Genomic DNA, 15,000 nt, shown 5'->3' on the forward strand with positions numbered 1-15,000 from the left:
CAACTCACATTTCCAAAAAATGTATCAAAAAACTTTCAAAATGACATGATATTGTATTACATTGTAGTATTATAGTAAATAGAGTTGGATAAAAGTGCTTTGCTGTTGCTGTTCTGCATAGGCTTAATTGAATAAATACAAAATATTGGCAGTTGATTGTGGTATTGGGTCACGTGATCATGTCTCATGACCTGAGCATGACTCATTGTCAAGGTTTACATGTAACATCACAGATACGAAGTGGGAATGGAATCGAGGTCCACCGGAGTGAAGATTTGTGAATCCCGCATGGGTAGCCTTATGTGCTTATGGCTCACAGAGGCTTTTACAGCTGGGTGAAGCGGTCATCATCAGAGAAGGCCTGGTTATAAACACCATTTCTGTCCTCAAATGTCTCGCCGCTGATCCCCTTATCAGCTCCTTTGGCTTGATCATCCTCTTCAGCAAACTCCTTAGCCTTGTTTGCACTATATTAGATTAAATGTAAATAAATACATATGATTCTGACTGATGTATGTATCTTTGATAGCAGTCACATGCCAGCAAATAATGAACGTTGTGAAAAGTAACAGTAAGGGCTGCTCTTATCAACAAGCACACAGCCAAAGCCACCATAACAATGTGAGATATTTTATCACAAAGTATCTATCATTTTGGTGGAAAACTACCTGTTGTCAACTGAGAATTAAGGACACTTGGCATGTCCACAAATATCAGTATTTTGCACCACATAATATGATTTGGTGCAAAATTTATATACAAAACGATATATAGAAAAAATATAAAATAACATTAAAATAGATTCAGGCGAATAGATTATTTGATTCTGGATTCTTTATTGTGTTTTTCTCAAAAGTGCACTTGCTATTTCTCAGCTGGCAATGTCAACATAGACCTGAAACATGAAAAAAAAGCACAACCACTTACCGTTTCCCCCTGACAAAAGAGGATATGAGCAAAGCAACAATGCCAGCACAGACCGCCCCAATCACCACCCCGAACACAATGAGCCAGGGGGGAGTGGCAGGTGTGACGGGGGTTGCCAATGTTGGTGGGATGCCCAAGAACTCCAGTGTCTTGTCCGTTAGCAGGAAGGCATTATTTATGCGGTTGCGAGACACCCTACAGACCAGTAAGATTGCAGGTACTTATTAAAGACCACCAAGCCAAACTGTTGTGAAACTGACGTATTCGGTATTGTGACCGGTCAGTAATGACTGTGTTTGTTGATCAAGGTTATGATGGGTTATGTTGGTTGCTGATTTACCTTACTGCTTCCTCCACTCTCGTCTTTGTGATTGCTAGCGTAGGGTTTTCAGGGTTTACCACAATGAACCAAAAGGAAACCCTTGGTGTCTCGTTGCACACAACAATGTTCGAAACACTGGATAACAAAACCACAACAAGCATGAAACATATGTGGTTACAATATTGCTACAGGGAGTGAGTTTTATAGGTACTAATCTAGGCTTTCAGAACACTCTCTCTCTCTCTCTCTCTCTCTCTCTCTCTCTCTCTCTCTCTCTGGCTGTATAAGTGTCAAACAGCCAGCCAGTGGGTTTGTAGATACACACATTTATTGTTGCTCGTATAGATTGTGTTTTCCCCATAACAATAAACAGTAACTAAGCAACGGCTGTTTTTATATCCGAACTGTTCCCAAGAAATGAACATAATACAGCAAACACACACACACTCACACACACACACACACACTCACACTCACAGAAAAAGACTTAATCCATCACTGATACTTTTCTCAAAGGCGATGGGGTTTTATGGAAAGCAACAAGCAGCCTTGAGCCCCAAAATGAGCGAGCAGTGTGCCTTGCATACTGATCAATGCCTTTAATTATATGGAACTACATTGAGGGCTTGATTGATGTACTTCCATGCTACAGTAGATGTGCACAGGGCAAATGTCTATTAGGAAACAGCGCCATTGATTACTCTGGTGTCATACCATCAGCACAGAATTGTAATTAACACGCCCTGTGATAGATTAATTTGATTGCTAAGGCACGCTACCACTCTGGTCCGAAGTTGTCAAATATTATTACAATTTAATTGATAAAGAATCTGAATATATAGTAGCTGTCACTGTTCCATTCATCAGTGGATTATAATGATGCAATTAATAATATTTAATAGCTGTTTATCATTATATTATGTAAACGTAAAAAAATGTTTTATAAATGTTACACCTGCAACGCCCAGTCAATACCTCACAGAAAGGTCACTATTACTTTAAATACTATGAAACTAACATTGACAGTGTGGGAGTGAGTGTATACTGTATGTATGTATACTGTGTAATATATATATATATTACACAGTATACATAGTATATATATATATATATATATATATATATATATATATATATATATATATATATATATATATATATATATATATATATATATATATATATATATGTATATATGTATGTATGTATGTATTCACACTACATTGGAAGCATACATCATCCATAAATGCAATTCCATAATATCATTATGGAAAATAGAAATGCAATGGCATGTATGGGCTGTAGTAGCTTTACTCACTCATATGTTTCATTTTTGGTGTATTTTCTCATGGCAAAGGCAATGGTGGCCTTGAAGAGGAACAGCTCACTCTCGTTCCAGTCATACTAAGGAAACACCACATAACACAAAGTTTCCCTTGAGATCATGACATGTCATTGGAAATCTAAGCTGAGAGATCACTCAGTCGTGACTCGTGATCAAATCGAACACCAGCTTGAGTTCTTGCTCTTTTAACTTTACATTGACAGAATTACCCATTACTATGTGAGTGCCAAGGACCCAAAATGCTGCAGACAAATTGGCTTTCAATTAGAATGAATTAGAATTTGTTATTAGACTTGTTATTAGACTTGTTATTTTAGAAACGTATTACCATAAAAATGGAGTTACCATAAAGGCATAAAACAAGTAATAATGTAAGAACCGAATGTGCCTATCAAATGCAGAACCAAATATGTTATGGACATGTACATGTATGCTCCACTATCTATATTTATGAATTGTAAAATATAGTCGACTACTATTGTCCTACTAAAAATACCTGCATTTCAAACATACAATGCAATGACTGACTCACCATCTATTTTTTACAGCACTTTCCAGGCATCTGCAAACTCAAAATCCCTGAACCACATGTTTCTGTTAAAAGCACCATCCATTAACCATTATACGTTAGCCATTAACCTGCCAATTTATTCATCCATTAGCTGTAGAATATTGCACACTGCTAAATCCCATGTTCCATCTGCTGTCTCTGTAGAAAGCGTGCACAGATTTTGCTAAAATAATCAACATGTCCATTTGGGACTGAACAAACAATTTACTTACTGCTTGATCTCCAAGGGCTGTTTTGATACTGAGTCTAACTTGATAACCATCCTGATGATCTAGAAATACATAACAAAAATAAGACGTAGATATATTATAATAGTATACTTGTCATGACTTGATTCACTTCACAAACAGGCCTTTTATCTTTCACATCTTTTTACAACCATTCCTGACTAATACAATTTCAGTTCTCTGAGAAAATTACAGGATACATAATTATGCTTAGTTGTCAAAACAATACAATTGTTAAAACGTGTAAACCGTGTAGGCTTGATGTGATGAAGAACCAGACAACCAAAATACTATGCTCACTTAAAATATGTTAGAGAATACAGGTATATTTCTCTGAACTTACCCTTACTGCATTCTAAGGCCAAGGCAGGTGGCAGGGAAAGTAAGAGAAGTAGCAGAGAAAACATCCTTTCAATCCGAGAGGAAAAAAAACAGGTAAATGATTGAAACACCACAGTAGTTTTGTGAAGTAAAAGTCCCTGTGGTCAGGAGTTAAGAGAGTCGTGTCAGATGCTTCAAAAGAGAAGAGTTAACTGGAGAGGTTTTAATCGTTAAACTTTGACTCCTCTGTGACACTTGTGTCCCTGCCTACTGAGAGAAAAGAGAGGGAGACGGAGAAAAAGCGAGTGAAAAGAGGTGGTGGACAGCAAGGCTGGTTGGTGGGCAAAAGGGAAAGTGGAAAGTAATGTGTTACCATGCCACTGTTTGCCCAGGCCTGAGAGAGAGAGAGAGAGAGAGAGAGAGAGAGAGAGAGAGAGAGAGAGAGAGAGAGAGAGAGAGAGAGAGAGAGAGAGAGAGAGAGAGAGAGAGCAGAGAGAGAGAGAGAGAGAGAGAGAGAGAGAGAGAGAGAGAGAGCAGAGAGAGAGAGAGAGCAGAGAGAGAGAGCAGAGAGAGAGAGAGAGAGAGAGAGAGAGAGAGAGAGAGAGAGAGAGCTTAGATATTATTGTGCAGTAAGGCAGAAATGGCTGCAGATTGTGAGGATGTGGGTAAACAGTGCTTTAGTCTGCTACTGTTTGCTTAAGTCTCCATGTCACCTTTTGATTCGCCTCCCCAGCAAGTTTAAGGTGCCAGTGGAAAGCACATACCACCCACCTCTCTCCTTCTCTCCTCTCTCTCTTTCTCTCTCTCTCTTTCTCTATCTTTGTCTGTCTTTCTCTCTATCAACCCACATATACCATCTTTAGAAAGGCAGTTACTGACAGTGAGTGACACACTGTCATGATTATAACAGAACATGGTTTGATAAAACAAAACATTCTTGTGTTATCCAAAAACCACCTGGAAGGGAAAAACACGTAAACACAATTCATAACTAGAAACACTTGAGCCGTCATTTGATGCTTCACACACTCAGCTAAGATAAGATACAGGACGTATCTGTTTGTCATCAAATTTTTTGAAAGTGCTCACAGAAATACTGAATAAATTGCCAATAACAAAGACTGGGAAGGTTTATTGGACCAAACCCAAATTAAAAAAATAAAAAATAATAAATCTGTGAAGAAGCCGAGGTGTTCCAAACTAAACTTTCTAAACAATCCTCAGGTATTTCTCCTAATGAGGGTTATCTCTACTCCATCACGTGTATTTAGAGTAGGAAACTCAATAAAATTCCATAGGCATGATTAAAGTCTGGGGCAAGGCTGTGACTAAAATATCAACTCACTGTTTGTGTTACAAAATGTGAATGTTCACATTGAAACATGGAGGTTCAAGGACATCTCTGATAGTCTGTTCTTTCTTCTTTGCTGAGATCAGAATACTTCTGACAAGCAGCAAAGATGGCTCCTGGTTTACTATTCAGCTCAGCCAGCAAATGTAACTTTTTATGTGGTTAATTTTTCACAAAGGCATGGTAGATGTTTACTGCACCCTTGACAAATCTATGTTTTCTCATTACTGGGGATGGTCACATATTCCAGAAACTTTTTCTCAGAATGGACCATTAACTAATGCACATCTTCATGTAAATTGAGCATTGAAAGGAAAGTGAGACACAGGGGGTCACCACTGCCATTGGCTACAAGCTACTTTTCTAAAAGCACATGCGCTCTAGATGAATTAAGACATGATTAAAACCCCCTTTGGCCCACAGCATACTAGATTAACTCATTAGGTATCAAAGGTTATTAGTTCTTATAAATTATGACCATGTATATTTCCAGACCATCATCTTCATATAATACCTCAACCATGCCCACTGGCTCACTTTTTTCAGCAACCTCAGACAACATCTTAAAATCTCATTTGAGTTTCCTTAGAAAGCTAAATCAACCACATTTCTTTACACTAAGCCTCTACCCCCACCTTCTTCACTATTGGTATGCCTCTGCCAGCTGTAATTCTGTGTTGACCTTGAAGTTGACCTTGACCTTTGACAGCATGACATGCATGTCTAAATTCCTAAACAGGTCATAAAGTGTTTTAGAGGAATGAATGTCCTGGGGAGAGAGAAACAATATTTTGTGTAAGACCCCATGCAATCTTGACCTTTGACCCAATAATGGGCTTTCAGAAAAATATAATGGCAGTTTGGCAGTTTGTCAAGTGGTAGTGAAAACCCCATTTTTCTAGGGTGTATAATATTTTAGATTTCCAAGCAGTCTTCCAGTGAGATATTTATGCGACTAACTGCTGACAGGAGGAGACTCAACAGACTGCTTAAAGAGACCAGCTCTGTCCGAGATGCTCCCCTGCATAGTGGATCATCATTTGTGATGTTGATCATGTCCAGCCCCATGCATAGCACTCTGACAACCCTGGTCAGCTCCTTCAGTGACAGGCTGCTACAGTGTGTGAAGGAGAGAAACCACAGGTCATTTTCTTCCTTCTGCGGTCAGACATTCTTCTCAGTGTCAGACAACGGTAACTATTATTTATATCTTAATGTCCCCAGTATTTGTTTTGTTCTGTTCCTCTGTTATATTGGATATGCTATTATCTGCTGCATGCTATAACATTACAAATGTCTCCATTGTTCTGTTTCTGTCTTATTCTAATTCTTATACTGTGTTTGAGCAAGTAACAAAGTGACAGACCACATTGTGGATTGAAAACTAAATAGCAAACTAACAGACCACATTGGGGATTGAAAAACTAAAACTAAGGCAATCAACTTAGGGCTGGTAGAAATCTGTATCATCTGGGATCAAATGAAAAGAAGAAGGAATCAAGACAATCTAAATCCACTGAAAAGTTGTGGCAAATTCTTTAAAATGCATGAAACAACCTACCAGAGAAAAAGAAACGTGTATAGGCAAACTGGACAAGACAAAGACAAAGGGTCTCACCGAAATGTTGATTTGATTTTTTAAACTGCACTTAGTATGTTCTTTTCTAAATGAAAGTTATTCATGACATTATTTTTAAAGCAACCTCACATTACATCATTTTATCAGTTTATTCCATAACTGTCTAAGACTTTTTGAATTGCACTAGGCCTAATTTAATAAGAATATTTCTGATAAGAAAATTAGACTAATAATAGTCATTGTGTATGCCCATTCCTGAAAATGAATTCATGACATACCTCTGATCACAAGAAATCAGTGTGACAAAAACAAAACGTGGATACTAGGCCTAGAGATTTCAGGTAACATTTTCTCGGGGAATTATTTGACAATCCAGTGGAATTTTGGCAATTCAAGATGTAGCTAAAATTGCAAGGATTTTTCTCTGACACTAGATGGCAGTAGTAGCCTAATGCACATTAAGTCAATCATCCCAAATGCAGTGACTGATGAATGTTAATATAGTCTGGGAATTAAAGATACTGTATTAGTCATAATCTTTGTTTACTTATTCCGTATGAAGCAGCAAGCAACGGTACGACTGCTTTTATATGGACACTTAGAACACATACCCTACTTCCCTGGGTATTTAAATAGCTCTATGTCTATTCCAGCCTTTATTAATATGTCCAGATTATGAAGAAAAATGACCATTCTGCTCAATCAATTCTTAACATGCAAGAATTCAATTTGTTGGATATTAAAAAAAGAAGAAAAAAAAAGAAAATTGCCTAGGCTATCATATTGCACTGCTTATCCTATTGCACAGACAATCACTACAGCCACGTTGCAGTAACGCAGCCAAAGGTCAATAAAACACAATACTGAGCTCAACGATAATGAAAAAGGCCTTATGATCGTATCCTAATATCACATTAATCTTAACATGATAGGTTGCCCAAGGCTGATGTGAGTATTGTGTTTCTGTGGCGCCTCTGTGCGTTCCGCCGAGGTACTTGTCCACCCAGCCCTGTCGAGTTGGGAAATGATAAGCTCGTGCTGCAGAGGACGTTTCTCCCTTGGCTATCTCGGTACCCAGCATCGTCTGTGTTTGAGGCCGTTGTTGTTGTCCCCGTCTCTAGTCATTTGAGAATCAAGACGGCGTTCCATTTCCCCTTGAATGGAGCAGGGACCTGGCGCGGCGACCGGGGGGAGTTTCATTTCCCTGAGCGAGAATGAACAAAGATGTTACTCAGGACTGTACACTCTCTGCCAAGCTGACAGCTCAGGCAAACTAGCGTCGAGCAAAGTGGGAGAGCTGTTCAGGGCATCCCAGTTGCCGGCCGAAATCCTACATCAAGTGAGTATTCTCTTCTAGTTACTTAACCGACACTATTCGGTGGTGTGCTCTCCCACCAGGCTTTCTTGTACGGTAGCAAGGAGCGTCTTGGCGGATGAGCACCGCGGGTACCTACTACCGAGTCTGCATTGCTCACTGACGTCTCTGCACCGCTTCTCTGCATGAGAGGCTCCTCTCGAGGTTTATCTGTATGGGATATAAGAATTGCTATGGTCATGCATTCGTTTATTATAGGCTATCCTGCTCTCACGTGAGAAATTCTCTTACCGGGTTTGACTGCATCTTTGCGCATCGTAAACGCTGGCATGTCTTGCTCTTGTTTTGTGTGTAGAGGCAACCTTTGTGTTTTTGTGTGTGTTGTGTCGATATATAGCTATACAATGTGAATGTTTTTCATACATAACTGCATTTTAAACCCCAGAGTCTACCACGAGTAGCTGAGTCACTCAGGAACAACCGTTTTAAGTTGCTGCCCAGTAGTGTCACTGCTGTAATCATTCCTATGCATACTGCTGTCAAGTCAGAATGTGTGTCAAAAATACAAGTACATAAGTACGTTTTTACAGAATGAGTTATGACTGTCTCCCTCAGTGGTACAAATGACTAATCAACACCTGGGCAGATTAGGAATATGTATTCAATTATTGATGCGGTGGAACTTGTCCTTGGTTCACCATTATAGCAAGTGTGAAGAGTAACTCTTTGTTATGATCCTCTTTTCTCAACTTTTGGCTTATACCTTTCTCGTCAGCTTGAAACTGTTTGGGGGAGTAGCCTATATTTGATACATTTACATGTGCTCCATAATGTTTATCTCCAGTTTTATGGCTCCCATTGGCCCACTGTGTTTCTGGTCTAAATTTGGACATGTTTAGTGGCAGTTTTCCACATGTGTTTGGGATCGTGTGAACTACGCAGATGGCAGGAAGGGGTGCCACCTCTGCTGCAGAGATAAGGCTTGGAGGATACACGCTGGGAGGGTGGAACACAAAACTTTTTTTTGGCCTCCAGCAACATTTCTGTGAATTTGTGTACTGGCTTTGTTGGAATCATCACTCCCATTACACATCTAAATGTTTTGTGTAGATATTAACAGATGAATGGCCTACCATGTTATGATGAAGAGCCCACCATCATTGTTTACAGCAGGTGAAGAATGGTGATAGCCTTAAAGTTAGTCTATTAAGTTTTATTGTTAGAACAAACATGCACAGAACAGAACAACACCAATCTGTCTCATATGCTTGTCATCTGTTCAGCATACACCACACAAACACACACATGTTCCACCCATACACTCACATATTGGCTCTAAAAAAAAGCAAACAACCCCAAAAAACAACACACACAAACACCACGGCCACAGGAAGTGGGTCTTTCCATCGCGACTCATGAGCACAGTGGGCTAGCAGGCCACTTCTGGTCCTCTGGTCGTCCATTCACGCCACGGCGGGGTCCTCAGGGGAAGCCTCCAGAGCGCAGACGGCCCATTGTGTCTCTCTGTGGGGTCAGGACGTTTGGCAAGACGCTCCGTTTCCTCTCCGTCCGGTCCAGCAGCTCCAGTCCTCCCCCCAGCTGTGTGTGTGTGTGTGTGTGTGTGTGTGTGTGTGTGTGTGTGTGTGTGTGTGTGTGTGTGTGTGTGTGTGTGTGTGTGTGTGTGCGTGTGTGTGTGTGTGTGTGTGTGTGTGTGTGTGTGTGTGTGCTGTGTGTGTGTGTGTGCGTGTGTGTGTGTGTATGTGTGTGTGTGTGTGTGTGTTTGTGTGTGTGTGTGTCAATGTGTGGACAAACTGACTCACTCCCCTGACTCTCACAGAGTGGAGAGAGAGCTCCATGGATTCTCACCACTGCCCAGTGTAGCAGGGCAGGCGGACAGGACACTAGCTGTGACCCTGAGGCAGACAGGAAGCCCCGTCTTTAAAGAGGGTCAAGCGGACATCGACACAAGATGGATAAGGGAGGAGGTGATCTCATTCACAGGCTAGAGAAGCTGGCTGGGGAGTGGAAAAGCTCAGAGATGGTTTGCGCATGAGGACTGGCTTGAGGGGACACGATTACTTTTAAAATTGAATTTCGGAGGAAGCCCACTGGCTTGCTGAAATGGCTGATGAATGGTCTGCGCAGTTTACACACTTGCATGCCAACTTCCCCAGCCTGCCACCAACGCCGTCAAGCGTTGTTTAACAGTGTCAGCACATGTGCCATGTGACACATATTCACAAATACACACACACGATTGATCCCCCCGTACCCACTCCCCACCCCAGTGTGTTTGCAGTGTGTCAACTCCTACCAATGTGAGGCACTCTGGAGAGGCCAGTGTGAATGACATGAATTAGCATGGGTGAGGAGCACTTGAGAAGGGGCCAAGTGGCTGACATTGTGCCACCATTTCACACAGGCACCTGTCAGGTCCTTTTGAAAGCTTAACTGTTCTCTTCAGGGTCCTGCATGTAGGAAGTGACACGCTGTCCAGTGGCATAGTGAATTCCATCTCATATAGTCTTGCCACTGAAATCTATCCAGCATTGTTTTGCCATGTGCTTTTGAAATGTCATCGTTTTGCCATGTGCTTTTTTGTCATTAAATTACACAAAATGTAATTTCTGTGTATTAAGTCCAAGGTAAAACAAAGCATTGTTGTGTGACATGTAGTGTGTCATTATGTGTATATTGTGTATATACTGTGTACAGTGTATGAGGCCTTAGATGGTCAGAGTCTAACTAAGGCCTTGTGCCCTTTTAAGGAATTATTTTCTCTCTACCGGTCAACTTGACTGTGTATGAGGAACAGTATGTGTCAGTGTGTGTGCTGTGCCGGTTTTGTCCATGCTATCATTCCAAGAATTGGAAGAATCAAGAATTGTTGTTGTTGCCTTGATGTGGTGCAGTTAAAAAATACAAAGCCCTGAGTCAGTACCTTAAATACCACCTGATCAATATCCCCTCCTTCACTCCTGGGCTTTCATTTCACAGGCCTGACGGCCACCATCCCTCCAAAAGTAAATTTGGAGTCGCTGGTCGAAACCGCCACTGAGCACGCTCCCCCAATCTGGCCCCCAGAAAGCGAGTGCCATGCCTAAATGGAGCAATAGTGACTCTATTGTGTTTCTGCCTGTTGGGTCAGTGTCAGGAACCCACCCGCCTCCCCTCCCAATCCAACACCCCCAAACCCTCTGTTCTGGACGGCTATCGGGCACGGTGCCAGGGGCAGCCCCAGAGCATGGTTGCCAGCCATTTACATGGCCATCAATGAATCAGCTGTGCTGCACTTTTCACACAGGGCCTCTGCATTCATGCCCGTCTCTCGGATGGCACAGCGGCGAAAAAAAAGGACTCATGGAGACACAGGAAGTGAGAGACTGTAGTGTAGAAAAGGCTGTTCTCTGTCTGAGAAAATTGTCCAGTAAATGTGTGTTACACTGTGTGTAGAGGAATGCACACTATTACGTGATTGGTGGGTGCGCACAATTGCAAGCTTATGATGGGGCATGAGAAGCATACTTGAAATACCTACAAGATGATCGTCTGTGTTTAAACCATGCACATGCTCAGATGTCCATCCAAGCTGATATTGCATTCAGCCATGGAATGTTGTTTTGCACCAGTGTGTGTGTGTGTGTGTTTGTGTTTGTGTGTGTGTGTTTGTGTGTGTCTGTGTGTGATTGTTATATCCTGTGTACAGTCATCACAGAGTCTGCCCCTTGCCCTCCAGCACTATTTAAAGCATCATAGGTGATGCAGGGTGTCTGTTCCCACATCCTCCTCTGTAGCAGGCGGAAGTGAGTGGGCCTTCTTCTGAACACGTAGAGTTTTGTTTGAGTGCCACCGCCGACTTGCCTCTGCTCAACACGTGGCACCTCCATCCGTGACACACTCACTAGTTCCTCATACTCAGCTGGAGACGACAAACCTGTCTGACTGTGCAGCGAGTGGTAACCACGGGCAACCGCCTTCATGTCATACTTCATTCTCTTGTTACGTATTCAAGTTATAGACCAGCAGGTTTCACCTCTGCCCTGATGTTTGAAGTACTGCCGTCATAATGCAGACATGTTTACTCATTATTTTAGTTTTATACATAAATAAATGTCTTAAATGTGCATTTGAATCTGTTCATGGAACTGTAATGTGTGATATCCAGTATGAAGGCACAGTGAACATTCCATGGTTTGCCATGTGCTTTCAAAGATTCAAGGAATGTAATGCCTTTAGCGTTTTGGGAATACCTCGCATGGTTTTAAAGCTCAACAGCACCGCACTCCTAGTAAAGGGGCTGAGAAAAAAAAGTTAAGTTAAATATTTCAATATCTGTTAAACATAGTAAGTAATTAGTTAAACACAGCCAAAAATCTGTGTAGAAGGAAATGCCTATTGCTTTGAACTAGTTCATCCAACATCCACTCTCAAGCAATCCTTTTGATCTGGGTGGATGTTGCTGGACGTTGTTGTGGGAGAGATTTGTTCCAGTAATCAAAGCAGCGATGCCTTAATATTTAATTAACACAACTCTCTGTCTGTAGACTCACTGCATGTCAGTGTGAGGGGGTAATATTGCACGCCTCCCCTGTGACTGATCCTGATTGCATTCCCTCTGGCATACCTTGTCAGTGTCTTAAATCGATATAATCCCACAGTGTAATGAATAAATTATGGTGTTGCTGCTAAATCTACAAACAACGGCAAGTGCTCAGGATAAGATCAAAGGAGCTTGCAGTGGGGGGTTGCTTGCATGTCTCAGTAACCTCAAAGGAACTGTGTAGCCAGCTGACCCGTGCCAGAGAGCTGGTGTCCTTGGCCATGTGGAGTTGTTTAGTGCCATGTCGGCAGCACAGACGTGTAGTGTCTGATTACTCCCGTTGCTTTGTCTCTGGGGGAAAGCTGTTGAGGGAGTATGCGGGTCAAGCTGAAGTAATTGGCTCTTAATTGTCGATTAAAGAGAGCCCAACATCCTCCCCCTCCATCCCGCCCCACCTTGCCCGCCTGGCCGGCCCCAGAGCGTATTATGGTGTGGACGTTATCTGGCAGCCTATTCTGCTGCTCCGCTCTGTTGGCCTGTCATCCATCTCACTGGAATCGTTCTCTCTCATCTTGCACCACCATCTCTCTCTCCCTCTCTCTCTCTCTCTCTGTCTTTCTGGCTGTGTTGGCTTACTAACATTAACAGCATGCTATCAGCAGGTGTACTTTTTAAATTGGAATATTGATTTTGATTGTGTGTGTGTGTGTGTGTGAGAGAGAGAGAGAGAGAGAGAGAGAGAGTGTAAATTAGCACTCCAGTGTGTATGGTGTTTGAATCTCTGTGGAGCTGATGTGGGATTCAGCAGCACATGTACTTGTTGGCTATTTTGCCTTTCCCCACACACTCATCATAAGCCCTGGTCTTTATCCTACAGACATCCGCACCGTGTCCCACATATACCTTGAATTCCTCGAATCACGCTTGTTTTTCTAAAGACTAATCCATACTAAGCCTCTGATGCCCTGTAAAGCAAATGAGAGATAATGAGCCGTCCTAGTCAATCACACCATCCCCGGCAAACCCTCCATGCCTTATGGAACTATGGAATCCTTATCATGACATGAAGCAATGCATTAAAATCAGTAGTACTGCGGCCCACAGTGACGATGCAGTCTGTCGTCCAGGGTGTAAGACGTTATGTGTCTGATGCAGTGTCACCTTGCCAGAAAATATCTGGTTATTTTTGGTAAGCAAAAACTTTTATCAACCCAATTGCCATAATCAACTTTTAGCGGCCAGTTAGAACTCAGCAACTCTGCTTGGTAATGTGTTCTGCAGCCAGCCTCTGAGGGCTAAGGTGTTCTGCACTTGCTGCCCAAAGCAAAATCAATCGCTGGGCAGAGAGAGAAAGAGAGAAATTTAACGTGATTTTCCCTTGTTAATTTTTCATTGCCACTGTAGGTAGCGGCACCGTCAGCACACGGGGGGAGCCTCGGGGGGAACAGCAGCTCCTGCCCAGGATCAACGGGCCTCAGATCCGAGAGGCTGATAGGGACGCAGAGAGACTGAGCAGAGACGCAGTTTCAAACCGCAGGAGGGGGCATCTTATCTGGCAGCAACCTCCAGGCTAGAGGAGAAATGTGATGACTGGGAATATTCTGATACAGATAGCTGTTCCCCTGTGATCGCAGTCGAATATTGCAAAATGATATTTTCACCCGGATTCAGGATAGCACAAAACAGAGTGTGCATGTGGAGTTTTTTTGCATCCCACAGCTCATCTACAGTAGCCTAAATGCCAAATGAAAGTCATCTAATTTCTGTTTATTTTTGCGTCATAAAATAATCTTTTCTGTGGGCCGCTGAGCCGACAATCCACTTTTTGCAATCTTCAGTCTATCGGTACATCCTTTATTGTCAATGCAAGAAGCCAACGCTATTAATATCAGTTGTGCGGATCAGATAACATCTCCCCTGTCTCACTGGGAGAGCCACTCCACACTCATGCCCGCTCAGGCAGATTCAGACTATTGATTATGTCTATTACAGGCCCGAGCACTTTGCTCTACAAAGTGATTAATAGATACATGTTCGGTAGTGGGCCTCGTTTCAAAGCCAGGGCACGTGTGTGCCTGCCTGAGCCAAAACAAAGTGAAAATCTTGCTGTTGAAGCTGTGGTCGTTTCTCGCAAAGAGTCGATTGTTCCGCCTCAAATAGTGGGTGAGGGGGGTTGGAGGAGATTATAGGATTCAGCGTTCTTTAGGCCTGTGTGTAGAACAGGAGGCCTTTGTTTCTGTGATTTCGTAGCGCTTTTTCTTTCGTCATGCAGATGAGTGCATTCTAATTGGGATTTGGGTTTGATTCTAAAAATGGCCAACTACCACTGTGCTTCGGCCAATAGCATTTCAAGGTCAGTTTTGAACCTGACCATTACAATTGTGCTAATGTAAAGAAAGGGTTTAACACTCAAAGGTCACTTGGCCCGAAGTTGTACAAGATTATACCTCTAAATCAACAATGTTCACTATGACTTTAAATTCTTAAAATATTTAAAAAGGT

At 42.1% G+C, this 15,000-nt stretch overlaps 2 protein-coding genes across 2 annotated transcripts in view; one reads left to right on the forward strand and one right to left on the reverse strand.

Moving 5' to 3' along the window:
• Window positions 1-4,118, reverse strand: part of LOC125300033 (collectrin-like) — a 4,905-nt gene extending 787 nt beyond the window's left edge. Inside the window, exons 1-6 of the mRNA XM_048251506.1 lie at window positions 3,736-4,118; window positions 3,378-3,436; window positions 2,568-2,653; window positions 1,268-1,384; window positions 928-1,122; window positions 1-467 (exon numbers count right to left, since the gene is read on the reverse strand). The exon at window positions 1-467 is cut by the window's left edge and continues 787 nt beyond it. Coding sequence (XP_048107463.1) covers window positions 326-467; window positions 928-1,122; window positions 1,268-1,384; window positions 2,568-2,653; window positions 3,378-3,436; window positions 3,736-3,799 — 663 coding nt within the window. The 5' untranslated portion in view covers window positions 3,800-4,118 and the 3' untranslated portion in view covers window positions 1-325. The remainder of the gene's footprint in view (window positions 468-927; window positions 1,123-1,267; window positions 1,385-2,567; window positions 2,654-3,377; window positions 3,437-3,735) is intronic.
• Window positions 4,119-7,642: 3,524 nt separating this feature from the next.
• The window catches only part of reps2 (RALBP1 associated Eps domain containing 2), a 35,349-nt gene continuing 27,991 nt past the window's right edge, over window positions 7,643-15,000 (forward strand). The window contains exon 1 of the mRNA XM_048253049.1: window positions 7,643-7,982. Coding sequence (XP_048109006.1) covers window positions 7,803-7,982 — 180 coding nt within the window. The 5' untranslated portion in view covers window positions 7,643-7,802. The remainder of the gene's footprint in view (window positions 7,983-15,000) is intronic.

This window comes from Alosa alosa, chromosome 9, assembly GCF_017589495.1.
Source record: "Alosa alosa isolate M-15738 ecotype Scorff River chromosome 9, AALO_Geno_1.1, whole genome shotgun sequence".
Classification (NCBI taxonomy): Eukaryota; Metazoa; Chordata; class Actinopteri; order Clupeiformes; family Clupeidae; genus Alosa; species Alosa alosa.